The sequence below is a fragment of the Malania oleifera genome, chromosome 1 (assembly GCF_029873635.1).
Source record: "Malania oleifera isolate guangnan ecotype guangnan chromosome 1, ASM2987363v1, whole genome shotgun sequence".
Taxonomy (NCBI): Eukaryota; Viridiplantae; Streptophyta; class Magnoliopsida; order Santalales; family Ximeniaceae; genus Malania; species Malania oleifera.
Genome location: NC_080417.1, coordinates 152,389,773 through 152,408,829, shown reverse-complemented (window position 1 = coordinate 152,408,829; position 19,057 = coordinate 152,389,773). Strand labels below are relative to the sequence as shown.

The following is a 19,057-nucleotide window of genomic DNA, read 5'->3' as shown; positions in this document are numbered from 1 at the left end:
TTTCAGCAAGCTGCCATCTCTCCCATTTTCTTTTATTTTGTTTCCACTCACAAAAAACCTTACCCAGCTCCCAGCACTTGCAGCTAGCAACCTGCAGTCAGCACCAGCGCCGCTTTTCTTCTTCACTGCAGCAAGCTGCTGCTGCTTTTTTTTCTTCGTGTGTCTCTGGCTGCATATTATTAACAGCATATTGAGTTATTCTGGTTGTGCTCATTTTGGTTGGTTCTTTGGAGCTTTGTTCAGAATATTTGGCGAGACATTTCCATCTTGTTACACTTGTTTATACACTCTTGTATATTTGTAAGGCTTATGCCTTTTGTGTCCACTTTGTACAACATATTTGGTGATAGTGGATTTGGACCGCTGTGCCCCGTGGACGTACCTCAACATTTGAGGAAACCACGTTAAATTTCTTGTATCTCATTATTTATTTATTTATTATTTGCATTACTCTATTGATTTACTTGTGGGAATTTGTTGATATATAAAAATTTTTCCCAACAAGAATGGTGTATTTGGGAGCATGGATTTGTCTTTAAAAATATCTTCAACCTTATCATCGACCTTGCCATCTGGATTAATGTGATGACCATCCTTTCCTTTTGGATTAATGTGACGCTCATCCTTTCCTTCTCCTCAGCCAGATCGATCCCGTTCCCCTATGTATTCCATATGTGGAAAATCGATTTTACGGTATAGATGTTTATGAACTCCCCCTCTATGCGCTGCGGTAATCCTGATAGAACTGGCTAGTTTGCAGACTTCACAAGCAGCAGGGTCTTCATAGGGTTAATCCTTAGTTTGCCCGCCAAGTAATTCAATATTTGACAAAATTTGAATTCTTTTCTTAATTACATATACAGGACTTGCTAAATTGGTAACCTAATCTATATTTTTATCAAAAATATGTTAATCCAATCATATCTAGTTCTCACATTCTGTCACTCTAAATTAAATCTTCCTGTTGAAATAGAATGTTCATTGATCTACAATATATGCATTTCCACTCAACCTGGATGTGCATTATTTTCTTTGTCGTCAAGCTAGGATATGATTTAGTGCATATGGTAGACCCCCAATGCCACTATCTTACTGTTTAGAGAGAGAGAGAGAGAGAAGTGGTCACCTCCATAGGCAGTACTACCAAATGAAACCCAGAAGCAAAGAAAACCAATTAATGGGAGAATGCAGTCTTTCTTTTGGGTTGCCCTTTTTTAGATGCCTTATCTCTTTCAAAGGGAATGCCCTTTTCTGGGAGGGGACACCCTTCTCTTTGTGGCTTGGAAAGCCATCTACTGCCCACTGCCCAATTAATATATACATCTACATGTGCAATTTGACAAACTCCATGTTTCTACTGGAATGGCAGAAGGAAAATGACACTTCAAAAGCTTGAGGTGGCTTCCATGAAGAAATTATTAGATACATGAGACGTATAAATCGGGTTTAACATGATTTAGTGTACCCAATATTTTCTCCTCCCGAGGACCTTCTATATTACTTAATTAAAGGATCTATTCATAAAATTAAACATCTAGTTGTGGTTGGTGAATACGGTTCTAGATGTGTAAATCAATTTCTAAATATAATTGTAATCATTTCTATAACTTAAATATCAAATCTTTTTCGGATGATTATCCCAGGAGTATCTAAGTAGACCTTGAATCACCAATGTAGAGATTTCTAGTTTAGTCATAGCTAATTTAACACCAATTAGTGAGAGATTTGTCAAAAAAGATTGCTTCACTAAATTTTTAGGCAACCAAGAGCTAAATCTCTACTAATAGACAGTTTAACATAAATAAATGTGCCTAAACCAATTATTATACTCTAAATTACAATGAATCCCGTATGTGTGATCTTGGATAATGAATGTTATCATAACTAGAACAATATTTGGTAAGTAGGAAACTCATTCATTAGCCTTTTTTTTTTAACAATGTCATTGATACAATTTTTATTGTTACCTTCATTACAAATTCATGTTTAGCCTAAGTAGTCTTCTAGCTTTTGCGGGCTGTTTTTACTTCTAGCCGTTAGATCTGTCAAAAATAAAAACTATGAATTTTTAGTAGTTCTTTTTACATTGAAAGTCAAAATAAAACCTCAAAGTGAATATTATAAGCTTTAACTAGTATGACATTTACTTAGATGACAACACTTCTATTATTTGATAAATGAAATCCTCTCACTGTTATTTTTTATTTCTTTTGTTAGGATTGAGAAGTCCTTGCACTGGCGTGATGCGTATGGTGAGCACTAGTATGAGGCAAAATTTTAAGCCTTTGGATCTTGGGTCCAACTATGCATATAAGTATCCTTAATCTACTCAATTTTTTCCATGTGCGACCAACTCTTATTTGGGTCCGAGGTTTGGTTTAGATAGACTTGAACAAAATTCAGTATAATTTTGTATTATATTTTGTTTAAAACCAAGCAAATCCAAATCCAAGACCTTTTCCAAACATAGGATAAGTAGAATTCTCAACAATCTTCCTTTCACTTGTGAATTCCAAACAATCTCTCTTGAATGAAAGCCATTCTTGATCGTTTAATGCCATTCAATCAGTTAGGAGACATTACTCAATCACGTGAAAGGCCTACGAAACTATGGGAGTCCTTTCATCTACTAGCTTAGCATCCATAAGATCTATAAGCCTTTAGATCTTGGGCCCAACCTTGCATACAAACATCCAATGAAATTCTCAGCAACCCCCCTCTCACTAGTAAGTTCAAAATCACTCCATCTTGAGTGAAAGTCATAATTCATTGCTCAAGTAGACCTTACTTACATGTTTCAAATTACATTCCGTGTGCTTTTGAATGAATTCCTACTTTCCACATCCCCACCTTATTCATATCCATCTACAAGGCAATACCACTTGTTACGACTGGAGAGCTCCTCATAGGTTTGATATACACGAGTGGATACCAATGTAATCCAAAAGTTCAACTCTTTAGGTCTTGGACTGAATTATGTATATAAGCATTCATGATCTATTCAATTTTTTTTTTTTTCAAATGTGAAATAAATTGTCAAACGAAATTCTCAATATATTTATTATTGATTTATTTATTGGCTCTGAATTGGGAAAATTATGGCTTTAATTAAGCAGTTAGGTTTATTTTCAAGCCATGACAATGAAAAGGGCATCAAAGAAAGGCTGAGGAAGCTTCCCACCGTGCTACCTACACAACTTTTATATCACAGAAAGGAGATTATACTGAAACTTGTAAGGAAATTCATGAATTGAAAGAAAGGTAGCCAAAGAAAAAGATTGGGGCTACCACTCAATCAAACAAAAAAAAAAAAAAAATCAAAGGAAGAAACAATAGTAGTACCCATGAAAATCACCATTATATTTCATGATTACCACATTATATACAACAAAGAAGTTAAGAATATGATAAGAACATCATTATCTTTGATGAGGATGATGATGATAATATAACTTTTCATGGACACTGATGAATTTTGTGCAGTTGATGAAGGTCCAATTTTTAGTATTTGATCATTTAGATAAATTCAAATGTTTACAATTTATTTTATCATAATAATTATTATTAGTTTCTTTGTGTTAAAAAATAATTTGGATTTTTTTTATAAAAATTTTTGGCTGGTTAAGTCATTCATAATATTAATGTAAAGTTTGATAGATATTTCATGTGTGAATTTTTTTAAAAAATAATAATATAATTTAATATAATTTTCTTATTTTAATTCAACTTCCAAATTTCATGCTCCCAAACATGTAGTGGGTAATTTATTTTAAATTTTTTCAAAACTTTTTAGGAAACAAAAGATCATGCGATGAGATAATTAGTGAAACTTACGAATGAATGAGATCTCATAAGATTCAATTCTAGCTATGGGGATATAGGTGTCTTTGTCAATAAGTCAAATTTATTATTGGTCCACATTTCACTTCAAAGATTCAGTTTTTAAAATTAGAATTTAATTACGTAGGACACGTAAATATTTTATAAACACTAATAATGGTATGTTCTTCCATATGCTATATAGTACAAAAACCATTTAATGATATTTTGTCAAATCTCACTCAATTAATGTGATTTAACTTGAAGAGGGCATCTTAGATTAGCTCGTTAAATTTGGTGATGTGATGTAGCGCCCACTTTTGTTTTATCCATTAATAATGTTTTTATCTATTAATTAAAAAAAAGAATTTAAAATTCAACACAAACTAATAAAACTACGTATGTGTTACTTCATTATGAAAACATCTACATTTTGTATTATAAATATAATCGTCCGTGTGTGTGTGTGTGTGGCCTTTAAAATTGCGCATCGACAAATAATTATTGACTACATCAGTAAAATTCATATTAATCATCCACAAAACACACATGCATATATGTGTCTCTATTGCCTCTCTTTTAAAAACAAAAATTAGATATAATAACATGTTTGATAAATAACTATCTTAGTTTTCAAAAATTTCCATACTCAACTGTCATATCCGTGTGAAATTCAAAATTTTTCTATATCTTTGTGTATATATTTATCACTTTCATTAAAATAAAAAAAAAAAACAAAAAACAATTGAAGAATATCATATTATAACTTGGTGTAAATTTAAATTTCAATAAATTTGTTGGTGTCTTCAAATACTATTAAAGTTAAACAATGCATTAATTCTATTTTCATGACCATCCTAAAAAATTGTTTTTAGTTAAAAAAAAAAAGTGAAAAGAGTAATGTTGATGTGATAATATATTTTTTACGTAGCATTTTTTTAAGAAATTTTAAAAAAAGAATTGATGTTCATAATTTATTTAGTCTAGGGGAAAGGGAAAATAATTAATTTATCTATTGGTCTACACATTATTTAGTTGTTTAGCAAAGAAAAAATATCGGAAAAGAAAATAAAAGTTTATTATTATTTAACAAAAAATTTAAAAAATACTTTTAAAAATTACATAAAAAAGGACTTTTAATTTACTTTTCCTAATTTTTTTTTTCTATTTTCCCAATTTTTTTTTTCTTTTTCTACTCCAAATTATATAAATCAAACCATAAGCAATAGAGAAAAATTCATTTCTTTTTCATTAGAGACAGGGCAGGTGCACCATCTTGCCAAGCTGATTAAAGCATCTCTGTGACAGAAAAGTTGATTAAAGCATTTACATTTCCCATCGATTGATCCAATTGCCAAACACCTCCATCCCTAAATTCGAATAGCCAGTCATCCGCATGACAACCCTAATGTTATTATTGACCTTAAAAGGCTAGAAAGCAATTCCGAGAAGAATCGCATCCAACTTCAATCAATGCCCGGATTTCCAATCTCTTCAAACGGAGACTGATTATCCAGTTGCCTAATTTACAATTCACGTCGTCCGAAGTTTTCTCACGCCAAATCAAAACTTGGGTTTGCTCTGGATTGGGAAAAAATCAATCCAAAATCCTTTAACCCAATTACAGGCGCCATTAAAGCTGAGTTGCTCTGTTCTTAGACCATGGCCGTCTGCATAAAGCAATTGTAATAATCTCAAATTTTCACTCCATGATTGAGAAGCATAATCGACATCAAAACCCCACATGCGATTCTTCTAAAGCTCCTTTTTGAGTTGCATCCCATCTCTCCCTGTTACTCCTCCTCAGCTGCCTTCTTCTTTACTCAACTGTGTTTCAATTTGTTGGTTTAGGCTTTCATTTTCCATTTTGGTTCTTCAATTTCAGTCTTCTTCATGGAGAAAAGAGCAAGGGAATTGAAATCCATTGCAGAGGTAGTTCTTGCAGAAACTATGAACGCTCTGTGGATATTGTTTTCTTGCATATTGTCTCTCACTTCGCATCCTTTGTTCTCGTGCTTTGTCACTCTCTGCATCGTAATTCTCCTTTACTTCCCATGGAATTTCTTCAGAGTCGCGTTCTCGCCGGTTTTGATCTTGACCGGAATGCTCTTGCTGGCCCTTCTCCGGCTGGGAGCAACCCAAAGCATTGACAGTGAATCAAAATCCAATTCCAGTTCTAATTCCATTTCTGCTGAGTCTGATTCGGGAGAATTGGGTTTGGGGTGCAAAGATCGGAAACGGGTCGAATGCCGGTCGGAGAAAGATCCCAGAGTCGATTCAAACTCCGACCAAAGCCCCTTCTTCGCCGACTCTTTCCTCGAGTGGGACGTGAGAGCGCCGTTGGAGGTGATATACGAAGAGTACGAAGGCGAGGAAGCCGACGACGCTTCGAACGAAAAGGACGAGGCTACCCGCGTGGGTATCGAACGGTTCCCTTCGCTGTCCATGTACTACCCGGAAACCGACACCGATAGCTCGTCGGAAGGCGAGTTTCCCGGTACCCGACGGTGGGACTCGCTGGAGAACGTTCGTTACAGATGGGAGGACGAGGGCGGAGAAGAGTTGATTGAGATAATCTTCGAGGGTAAAGGGGCTTCGAATTTTCTGGAGGAGGAAGATAATCTAATAGAGATTGATATATCGCCGGTCAGGAACAAGTAGTTTTCCGGCGAGAGCCAGATTCAGTTAACCACGATTAATTAAAGCTAATATAGGGCGTAGTGTTGTTGGAGACGGTGAGCATAAGGTGAGAGAGAGGGATTTGGGATGTTGGGGTTTTGGGTTTTGGCTGTTTTGGTTATTGAGATTGAGATTGGATCACTGTTTGCATTAAAATATTTTTAAATTTCAATGTGCATGTATCTTTTATGTGAGAAAAATTTGCACAAATTTGAGGCTAAATCTTTGAGTTAAATATGCTTATAATGTGTTTTGGAGCATGAAATTTTATGTTCTAAATTTAAATTTAAAATTTTAATTCCAAGCAACTTAAAGTTATGCATAGGAGCATATATTTAATTTTGCATTATATTTTACTTATATTGAGACAAATTTAAATCTAAATTTTAAATTTCAATTACTATAGTTGGAATACTTCACACCTTATAAAATAAATGGTATCATCAATATTATTCACACTTTTGTAAGCATCGACGTAACTAAGAGAAATAACTTTTTTTATTATTCAAAAAAAGACATTATCTCATTCAAAGAACAATACCAATACTACTATTTGTATGATAATTACCCATCTCGTTCATAAGACTAGTGATCAGACAAATTTTTCTCGTAATATAAGCTAGAAATATTTTTCAAAAGGTGATAATTATTGTAATTTAAGAAGCAAATAAATTAATTATTATCTAAGATTAAGATCAGTGATAAGTTTGTCTCGTAATATAAGTTAGAAATGATTATTAAAGAGGTGATAATTATTGTAATTTAAGAAGCAAATTAATTAATTATTATTGGAGATAAATGTTGTATATGTGAGACCATAGGTGCTTGCCCTTTGGCCACATTAGCCAGCGACAATACAGGCTTGTGATGAGAAATTTTACTCTTAATTCTATTTATTTTTAAGTTTAAAATTAATAAAATTATTATTTTTCTTTTTGCTTAATAAAATAGATAAATAATTATAAAGAGCGTTTCAATTTCCTTTTATTGAGGCCCTATTTGGAGCTAAAATATAGAGGAATTCATTTTTTCATGTTGTTATCAATGAAAGTAAAAAAGAAAAGAATATACGAAATCAATGAATAAAATTTTAATTTTAGGTGCCATTAACATTTAATTTTTATTAATTTTTAATTATGTTAAAATAAATTTTTATTTTTAGTATTTTTTGGTATAGAGAGAAAATATAATGGAAAATGAATTTCCTACATAATTTCTTTTCCTTTCCCCCAATCAAAATTCTTAATCCAAAACGGACCCTTAAGAAAAGATGCTAACATCCATATTTGCAAGCTTAACCTTAAATATATTTATTTATGGGTTCAAATAATATAAAACATAGAGTTATGGACTTAGTTTCTTGTAATTACGCACTAATTTTATTGTGAGACATATAAACCATATTCTCAAATGCTCTAAAAATATAAGTAACTTAAATTCTAGCTTTCGTGTTAACTAATGAGTACCGAAATATAAATAATGAGTTAATTATTTTGAATTTTTTCACAAATAGTGTATTAATTACCATAGTTATGTAATAGGTAATTCTACATTTAAGAGAACGATATTGTAGAATACTACCTTATGGTCCATCGTATATGAATATCTACTCTATATATACTTCATGTAAAATATATAGATTAGAATAACATTCTAGGATTAACATGATTGTAAGAATTCTTCTCATCAAAAGTAGAATTTTAAATCTAACTTGAAAAGTTGGACGCCCAATAAATACATATAAATGGAAAGTCTGAATTATGTGGTGCTAAAGTTTTAAGGGGTTGCATAGGTGGGCCATGACTCCTTTGTCATTTTTAAAAAATAGATGTGCAAAACGATATGATGATATTGATTTGACAATTAATAGTATAAAATATCCATATATCATAGTTTGATTATATGTTATATGTTATCAGAACCTAGTTGACTTGATTTAAACTAGCACTTGCACAGTACCAACGTTATGTGTTCGTGATCATCACGATATTGTGTTAACGCTGCTGTACGGAGTAGCGTGAGGACGGATAGTCGATGTGGTTTTAAGAAGCGTGAGCGCCCCTGGTGTACGGACCAGGTCTGGCAGACCCATTGGACTTACAGATTGTACCATTGACTTGACAGTGATCGGCCAACCATTGTCAGGTCCCGCCATCGGGTCACACAACCCAGTCATGTGGGGGTAATACATGACAACAGCCAGCTAACCTACTAGGGTTATTTTCGTATTATTATTATATGAGATGAATTATGTTTATGAAAATTTTGTATGTTCTGCCATGATATGAGAATATTTGTTTCCCAAATATGACACAGACAGTTATACTGATATGTTTATGTATGATTTTATGTAGAACACGGAAATATTCATGTTACCACACATTGATATTAGTTTATTTTCCTTACTGAGAGGTGTCTCACCCCAAATTATATGATCATCTCATGAGCCCCTGATAGGAGAGCGGATAAAGCTCCGCTGAGATAGTACTGTTGATCTGCCCTCTTGGAAGGGTAAGTTTTGGTGGGGACAGATGGATTTTGTTGGAACTGTCCCTAGGACTTTCTTTTTGGGATGTATATACCTAAATACAATTGATGTAGTAACTCTAGTATTGAGATGGATGGTTTTGTATTTATGATATTAAGATTTTATGTTTCCTGCTACTTAAGCTTCCGTTTTGTGTGTCTGTTATATCCCTAGTACCCATAGGTTCAGGTTTATTATGACCTACTAGATTTAATTTGTTGATATTGTATTTTATTATTTAAAAGAAAAATAATAATAAAATTATGGAAAATAAGCAGGTCGCTACAAGAACTACCCGACACATGATATGAAATTAGTGGCGGTAGTGTATGCATTGAAGATTTGGAGGCACTACCTGTATGGTGAAAGGTGCGAGATTTTTATCGATCATAAAAGTTTTAAGTACATTTTCACCCAGAAGGAGTTGAATATGAGACATCGTAGATGACTTGAACTAATAAAGGACTACGATTGTACCATTAGCTATCACCCAGGAAAAGCTAATGTGGTAACTGATGCTCTAAGTCAGAAGTCAGTTGATGTGTCAGTCTCAGCAGTGGGAATTCCGCATCAGATCTGTATGGACCTGGAAAGATTGGGCTCAGAGGTAGTGGAAGGAAATCACCAGGCCTTCCTTGCTAGCTTGGTGTTACAGCGGACCTTACAAGAGAGGATCAGAGTAGCTCAGATGGCAGATGCAGAGTTGGTAGAGGTTATGGAGGGAGTTCGGGATGGATTGAAGTCGGATTTCAACATCTCAGATGATGGGGTGTTGAGATTCTATACCAGGATCTGTGTACTGAATGACGCCGAAATTAAACGGGTCATTCTAAAAGAGGCACATTGTTCGCTCTGCATGGTACATCTAGGGAGTACGAAGATGTACAAGAATTTATGGGAATATTTCTGGTGGCCTAACATGAAAAGAGAGATCACCCGTTTCATAGAGCAGTGCCTGACATGCCAGTAGGTGAAGGCCGAGCACCAGAGGTCGACAGGAACGTTGCTGTAACGACCTGCTTAATTTATCAAATAATAAACATATTTAAATATATGATTAACCCAACCAGTGGGCAATGGGGATAGACCAGTCATAAACAGCGGAAACCTAAGCAGCAGTAAGTATAAAATTACAACCATCCAACCATAAAACATAATATCAGAGTCTACTTACACCAAAATAACATATATATATATATATTTGCAATCTCCCATGACATTCCAAATACAACTAGGATCTCACAACAAAATAATCCTGATCCTAGTACAAAATCTTACCCTCCTAGCAAGGTAACTTAAAAAACTCAACGGCGGCCACAACCCGCCGGTCTCTCAGGGTCTCTTGAAAAATTAATTAAGTTCGGGGGTGAGACACTTCTCAGTAAGGGAAAATAAATTAAATACAGTTATGTGACAACATGAATATTCAATGCAATTATACATATACAATACATTTCATGTATCAGTAAACATTCATCATATCGTACTAAATAATCATATACTTTCATATTTGCTAATAAATCATATCGCTCATAAAACGTCTGTTATAGCTGATAATACTGAAAACATACCTAAGATGAATAACTACCTGGTGTCATGTATTACCCCCTATGAAAGGTTGTGCAGTTCGAAGGCGGGACCCAACAATGGTTGGCCGACCACTGCCGAGTCAAAAATGTCTGTAAGTACAATGGGCCCGCCACATCCTGGTTTGGGCTGCCAGGTGGACGTCTACAACTCTACACTGAAAACCACATCGACTATCCATCTTCCACCCCCTCGTGGGGTGGTTAGCACAAATCTGAACATAGATATCTGATCTATAAGCTATGGTACCGAGCTCTTGAAACTGAACTAAACTAACATTCAGATTCTGATAACATATAATACATGATATTATAGCATTTTTCATCATTTCATAAATAAGGCCTCGCGCCGAACATCATTTCGTAAATACGACCTCATGCTAACATCATTTCATAAATACGGCCTCGCGCCGAACATTATTTCATAAATACGGCCTCGCGCCGAACATCATTTCATAAATAGGGCCTCGCGCCAAACATTATTTCATATATATATATACGGCCTTGCGCCGAAATCATTTCATACATATCATTCTGAAAATAAATCAATTATCGTGTACTTATCAAAATCATCATAATATACTTTATCTTTTCATAACTCCTGAAAAACATGCTTTATTCGTAAAATTGTCATATCATTACTTTTCATGAAAAATAACATTCATGCCACACAAAGTTGAATAATTCCGTACATTTCATTCTAAAATCACATTTTCCATATAATAGCAATATTTTCCCAATAACATACATTTTCTCAATAATATTCAAATATCATGCATGCTTCCCTGAAAATTAATTTACTGATAAATAATAATAATAATACGCGTGGAAAATCATTGCTTTAGTTTATTCCCTTACTTGGCAACTAAAAAGCCCCTATGAATTCCTGGACTCACACCCGTAGGATTTCCTGATCAATACCCTGAAAATAAAAACTCCTAGTACTAAACTTCAGTATTTTCACATGAATATCATTTCCTATAACTATGAAAAGACCAAATTCGGCATAACAAGCCTCACCTCAAGTTAGGGACGAATTCCAACGGAGTTCCACCGATAATCTGCTTCGACAGATATGTAAAGAACTTCTCCAGGAGCATCGTGGTGGTTTCAGATCGTCGAACCAGCGAAAATTTGGTCCGAAATCGAAGAGAGAAGAGGGAGAGACCGTAAAGAGAGAGAGAGAGAGAGAGAGAGAGAGAGAGAGAGAGAGAGAGAGAGAGAGAGAGAGAGTGAGAGAGTGAGAGAGTGAGTGATTTTTGCCCAATTTTCTGCGTTTAATATGAGTTTTACACTATTTATACTAGTGGCTTCGTCGATGAGGTCAATAGTAATTTCGTCGACGAGCTCTTTCCTTCGTCAACGAAATTTAGAGTCACCCCAAAAACCTCAAAAACCTCTCGGTATTTTTTCATTGACGAAACTTGTCTTCGTCGACGAGGCCCTCTTGTACCCTCGTCGACGAGTCCCCTACATTAGTCGACGAGGACTTGATAATTTTCTTGGTTCATTACTTCCTAAAATGCAACGTCGTCGACGAACGCGAAGTCGGCTACCTCCTTCTGTTACTATTTCCATTTCCCTCCCTCTTTATTATTTAAATATCATAATTTTTCCGAGTCATTACAGTTGCAGCCACTTCTTATTCCTAAATGGAGGTGGGAGCACATTTCCATGGACTTTGTTACAGGGTTGCCGTCAACACTTCATGGGCAGAATGCAATTTGGGTTGTGGCTGATAGATTGATGAAGACAATCCATTTCATCTTGGTGAAAGGTTGTTATTCCATGGATAATCTGGTAGAGTTTTATGTTCAGGAGATGGTCAGGTTGCATGGAGTGTCGGTGTCTATTGTTTCAGATAGAGATCCACGGTTTACTTCCTGGTTCTGGAAGAGTCTTCAGGAAGCATTGGGATCTCAACTTACGTTCAATACAACGTTTCACCTGTAGATAGATGGTTAGTTTGAGAGGACCATCCAGATCTTAGAAAATATGTTACAGGCATGTGTACTAGATTTTGGGGGCAATTAGATCAAATATTTGCCATTGGTTAAGTTCACCTACAATAATAGTTACTAGGCTAGAATCGGGATAGCACTATTTGAGGCACTATATGGTCGGATTTGTAGATTTCCGTTGTTTTGGGAGAAAGTTGGTGAGTGTCAAATTCTAGGAGTAGAGCTGGTCCAATAGGCTTTAGAGAAGGCCACGCTCATCAGGGAACGAATTAAAGTAGCTCAGAGTCGGCAGAAGCGCTACACAGATACATGCCAACGGGAGCTAGAATTTAAGGTAGGTGATGCTACATTTATGAGGATTGCTCCATTTAAAGGAATGATGAGGTTTAGTAAGAAGGGAAAGCTAAGCCCTAGGTATGTCGGACCGTTCGAGATTTTGGAGAGAGTCGGTGCAGTGGCATACAGGATAGCATTACCTCCCACATTGTCTAGGATTCACGATGTGTTCCACATATCCATTGTTGACCTTATATACGGGTCATACTTTGTTTTGGTTATGACAAATACTCAGGTATTTCATGTCTGCCAAGTTTGTGTGCAAGTTCTTATTGGCAAGTTCATATGATGACACGCGGCAATCTAAAGAGAAGCGTAGACCCGACATATATTATTGTTGTATTTTTTATCATTGGGTCTGTAATAATTTCAGTTTAAATGAGTTTGTAATAATCTCTGCATGTCATGGATGTAGGAAGTAAGCTAAGCAACTGATAAGCTTAAGACCTTAGAATGACCTTAGGGAGCACCCTTGTCGACTGACACCAGGTTTTTGGGACTAACTAAAAGACCTTAGAAAGATCCTAGGTCCTAGCACTTACATGTAAAATAGTCCCAAAGATCACATAATTTATCAGAGGAATTAACTAGAGAAAAATTGGACTGAAAGGCCAAATTTTGTGAGTGGTCGGGCGACCGAACCTGGCAGTACAAATTGCCTCGGTTGACCGAACTGTGGCCTGATCAACATATTGACCAAAGTTTGGTAAACCGAACCAAATTGCACACATCTTTCATGGTCGACCAAACTTGTGTCAGGTCACTTTTCACCAACCCGGGCGCCCGAACCTTAGCGTTCAAAATAGTCTCAGGCGACTGCACTTGTGAGTTCGATCAATTGAACTTCAGACTGGGCACTCGAACTGCGGTCTTTTTGAGGAATCGCTTGATTCAGAAAACCGAACTATTTTTCAGGCGCTCGAACCATAAAATGATCTTTTTGCATTGTGTCTGTTCGGGCACTCAAACTTAGGCTCGGGCACCCGAAAGCTCTCGGGTTGTTTATTTTTACCGAGGTAATTAGGGGTTAAAAATGGGTTAAAACTTTAAACTTGTTTTAAATATTTTCTAATAATACCCATTAAGTCCTCAACGGTCATAATTTTTTCTATGCCTATATATACAAGTTCATTTGCAAAAATTAGTGATGGATTAGTAAGATTATTAAGCCAATATTCTCTCAAAATTCCAAATCCTATTTTTGCTCATACTACTTCCATACACTTATTCCTTGATTATCCAAGTGTTGTAAGAGCTTCTAGTGTGCTTGTGATCCATTCTCATTTGCTTAATACTCTCATGTGTGTAATTCATTGATTGATTTTGATATTAAGAGTTGAGCATAAGTTTTTCCCACTGATTTAATCTAACAAATCTTGTGTGGGAAAACTTAGAGGCTTGTGGTTCTTGCATAGATATTACAAGGTACCTTAGCCCGTATTTTTTGTGTGCAAAATATTTTACAAAGCTTCTTGATACAATTTGAGAAAATATTTTTGTAATAACCCAGAGAATTAAACATGGTCTCGTCGACAAACACAGGGGATTCGTCGACGAGAACATATGAGGGTCTCGTCGACGAGAAGATACCGAGAGGGGGGTCTTAGCAGTTTGAAATTCATCGATGAGGGATGTGGGTTCGTCGACGAACTTTCTTCAGCGGCTCGTCGACGAGATGACGTGTCTTGTCGACGAATCTAGGGTTATAAATAGCTTAAACCTGGATTTATCCATAGAATTTGGCGTAGGAATCACTCTCTCCCTCTCTCTCTCTCTCTCTCTCTCTCTCTCTCTCTAAAATGCCCCTCTCCCCTTATCTCTTCAATTCCAGCCCTGTTTCTCACCGGATCGACGATCTGAGGCCACCACGACACTCCTGGGAAAGTTCTCTACAAATCTACCGGAGTGGATCATTGGTGAAAGTGGTTTTGGATTCCATCCCAATTTTAGGGTAAGACATTTTATTCAGTATTTGCCTTTCCCAAAGTTATAAGAAATATAGTATACGAAGAAATAATGATATTTTGTTCCGGGAGATGTGATTTCAGGGTGTTGAGTGGAGAACCCTACGGGTGTGAGACCAGATATAGAAAGGGGGCTTTTCAGAAACTAGGTAAGGGAAATATGCTATACTAGGAGTTTTAATAATGTTATCAGAGATTATATGTAACGACCCAAATTTAAATTGGAAATTTGAGTAATAAAGAGAGAGGGAAATAGAGACAAAAACAGAAGGGGGCCATAGACTTCGTCGACGAACGTTCCGCGTTCGTCGACGACATTGCATTTAGGGAATAAAATAATTTTAAGAGATTTCCAGAGTTCATCGACGAACACAGGGTTTCGTCGACGAAGTCTTTAGGAATTTCGTCGATAAACACAAGGCTTCGTCGACGAGAAAATGCCAAGAGTGCTTTGGAGGCAGTCTGAATTTCGTCGACGAATACAAGGTCTCGTCGACGAAATTTATGAATAACTCATCGACGAAGATCGGGCTCGTCGACGAATTCTGCTGTCTATATATATGAAAAATCCGATTATTTATTCATTTTTCACCCTCCTCTCTCTCTCTCTCTCCTCTCTCTCCTCTTCGGCTCTCTCACTCTCTCTCTTCGATTTTGGGCTGGTTTTACGCTGGATCAAAGATCTGAGGCTACCACGACACTCCTGGCGAAGTTCCCTACAAGTTTGCCAGAGCAGATCGTTGGGGAAACGAAGTTGGAAATTATCCCAAAGTTGAGGTAAGGCTTTTTAAGCCAAATTTGACTTCATGGTAGTTATAGAAATTGACGTACGCATGAAAATACTAATGTTTAATATTAGGAATTTTGAGTTTCAGGGTGTTGATCAGCCAGTCATACGGGGGCTAGCCTAGGATATTTTGGGGGCTTTCTCAGTAGCTAGGTAAGGGAATAAATTAAAGCAAAAATTTTCCATACATATTATTATTAATTATGAGCACATTTATTTTCAGAAAAGCCTATGCTATCTTTGTATATTACATATGAAATGTATGATTGAAAAATACTGCTATTGTGATGCAAATGTATATGTATGTATAAGATGCCAGAAATGATGATTTTAAAATATGAAGTAAGACTTAACAGCACATGTGTGGCATGAACATTATTTTTATGTGGAGCGAATCATGATATGAATGATTTTACGAGCAAAGCATATTTTCAGGTATTTTGAAAAGACAAATTATGCTATACTGAGTTTGATGAATATATGATAAATGAGTTGTTTTCAGAATATAAATACTTGAAACGATTTTGGCGCGAGGCCACATGTATGTTATCGGCACGAGGCCGTATTTATGTTTCGGCGCGAGGCCGTATTTATTATGTTATCGGCATGAGGCCATATTTATTATGATTTTGGCACGAGGCCATATGTATGATTTCGGCACGAAGCCGTATCTATATTTTTGGCACGAGGCCGTGATGATATTATGTATGTTCATGTATTATATGTTATTACAGCTAGGATGTTAGTTTATTTCAGTTTAGGGCTCGGTACCGTAGCTATATGTGTAGATCAGATATCTACTTCAGATTAGTGCTAACCATCCCACGAGGGGATGGGAGATGGATAGTCGATGTGACTTTTAGTAGAGTGTGGACGTCCACATGATAGTCCGGACCAGGGTGTGGCGGGCCCATCGTACTCACAGACATATTTGATCCGGCAATGGTAGGCCAACCATTGTCGGGTCCCGCCTTCGGGCTGCACAACCCGTCATGGGGGGTAATACATGACATTATCTAACTATTCATCCTGGATATATTTTCAGTGCTACAGTTACAACATATGATTTTTATGTATGTTCTTACAGTGATAACAAATGCTTATGAATGTTATGATTTATTAACAAATATGAAAGTACATGATCATCCAATATGATATTATGATTATTTCTAAAATTATGAAAGTATAAGCACTTTAAATGTTCATGTTACCACACAACTGTATTTAGTTTATTTTCCCTTACTGAGAAGTGTCTCACCCCCAACATTAATTAACTTTTCAAGAAACCTAGAGAGACCGGCAGGTCAGGGTCGCTGTTGAGTGATTGGTGCTTCCCTACTAGAAGGGTAAGCGTCGAACTAGGATTAGGAGATTTTTGTTGCATGGTCCTAGTGATGTTTTGACTTTTTGGAGATTGTACCTATAAACAGTATATCGTTGTTAATAGAAAGCTCTGGTATTATGTTTTATGTTTGGATGTTGAGATTTTACGTTTACTGTTGCTAGGTTTTCCGTTGTATTTGACAGGTGTCCCCGCTACTCACGGGTTCAGGTCGACCATTTTATTTATTATGTGATATTTTATGTTTATAAATTGAGGGACGTTACATTATATATATATATACAAGTTCATTATCCAGTTTTTACAGAATAAGAGTTTTAATGTTTGTGTGGCCTGAGTAGATATTTATCTGATGTAGAACTCATACAACTTTTTCCATCATATCATGTTATATAGTGTATATAGATATAGACGGATATACACAAATATTTATTTAGATAAGTATATTATATTTTTTATTTAGATCAGTATATCACAATTTTTATTTAGATCAGTATATTACAGTTTTTATTGAGATCAGTGTATTATAGTTTTTATTCAGATCCGTATATACAATATTTACAGAATGTCATGTTTCCTAATACCATAACACTCAAATTATACAGATAGATTATATAGTTAGAGATACAGATATAGGATCCAGATGCTACAATTATATTATTCAGATATTACTGTCATTTCCCGAACCCGCAAATGGGTCCTAGGTGTGAATATAGTAGTAACCTAACCTGTCTTTATATCAATTCAAGCATACATGCTACAATACAATAAAAGGGTCCGAGCCGGTGAGGTACATGGATGCCCTGTACATGGATGCCCTATACACACACACATATACATCCATACTCATCTGTTACGCAGCGAAAAATGCTTCATCTATCTATATAACATACCATACCAGAGTCTGTACAAAACTAGGATACACAAACTTATACAATACTAAGGTATACCATCCCATAAATACCGTACATACTTCGGGTGTCTATGAAAAAAACCATCGCGACAACCTAGTTACCAAATCTCGTACCTAATCAGGCACTAACAGCAGCTAACGACACCCCCGCTTCTGATTGCTGGGATACTAATTACGGCTACCTGATGGACCTAAAAATATTGTACGTACATTCGAGTTGAGACACCTCTCAGTAAGGAAGAAAACAGGTTATATCAGTGTGTGGCATACCAATGTTATTTTATGCAAAACATAACACTATACAATACGATATAGTTTGAAAACAGTTCCATAAAATTTCAGTATTTTCACAAATGCATTCCAGTACATACGATACCCAAAACATACGATCAGTGTCGTCACACTAATACGCAACTACGCTATGAAACCCGAAGCTTCACGGCGATTACATTGCCAATACGATGTAGCTTACAACAGCACGCAACTACTCCATGAATCCAAAGTTCCAAGGCGATTACATTGCCATCACGCAACTATTCCATGATATCCGAACTTCACAGTGATTACATTGCCAATACCGTGTAGCTCACACCCCTCGATGACCAGCTAGGATACGTAGTGATATTTCACACCCTTGGATATAGAGTCGGACACTCTTGCCCACGGTTTTCACACCGGTACATGGCGCAGCGTATGGTAATTAGCCGCCACATAACTGTTTTGGCGTATAGTAATTAGCCGCCCCTAGCCAATTTCACAAAACCCAGAATCATTTTAGAGCTCTCACTCTTATACATATCAGCATACGGTAATTAGCCGCCACATAGCTGTTTTACAAAATACCTGGAACAATTACATACAACCATTCATACCGCACTTATTTGGTTTACGGCAAATCACATCGTTTTCCAATTCAAGTAACAGTTTATACAAATATGAATAACAGTCATTTCAACAATACAGTTTAAACAAAACAAACGATTTTCCAAACAAAGTAGAGATGATACTTGAAATCCCCAAATTTTCCCGAAAAGTGTAACCCAAAAATATCGTATTTTATCCTATAGATTTTCCCAAATAAGTTATCAAAACATACATACGATCGTAGCCTACAAGCTTACCGATCCCGATTTCAAAAATAAA

At 35.9% G+C, this 19,057-nt stretch overlaps 1 protein-coding gene across 1 annotated transcript; it reads left to right on the top strand.

The window, feature by feature from the left end:
* The first annotated feature begins 5,057 nt into the window (after positions 1 to 5,057).
* Positions 5,058 to 6,720, top strand: LOC131156672 (uncharacterized). Its single transcript, XM_058110537.1, has one exon. The coding sequence runs from the start codon at positions 5,713 to 5,715 to the stop codon at positions 6,478 to 6,480; it is 768 nt and encodes a 255-aa protein (XP_057966520.1). The 5' UTR covers positions 5,058 to 5,712; the 3' UTR covers positions 6,481 to 6,720.
* The last annotated feature ends 12,337 nt before the right edge of the window (positions 6,721 to 19,057 follow it).

Excerpts from the sequence above, each read along its gene's own strand:
- LOC131156672 (XM_058110537.1), top strand. The coding sequence starts at position 5,713 with ATGGAGAAAAGAGCAAGGGAATTGAAATCCATTGCAGAGGTAGTTCTT.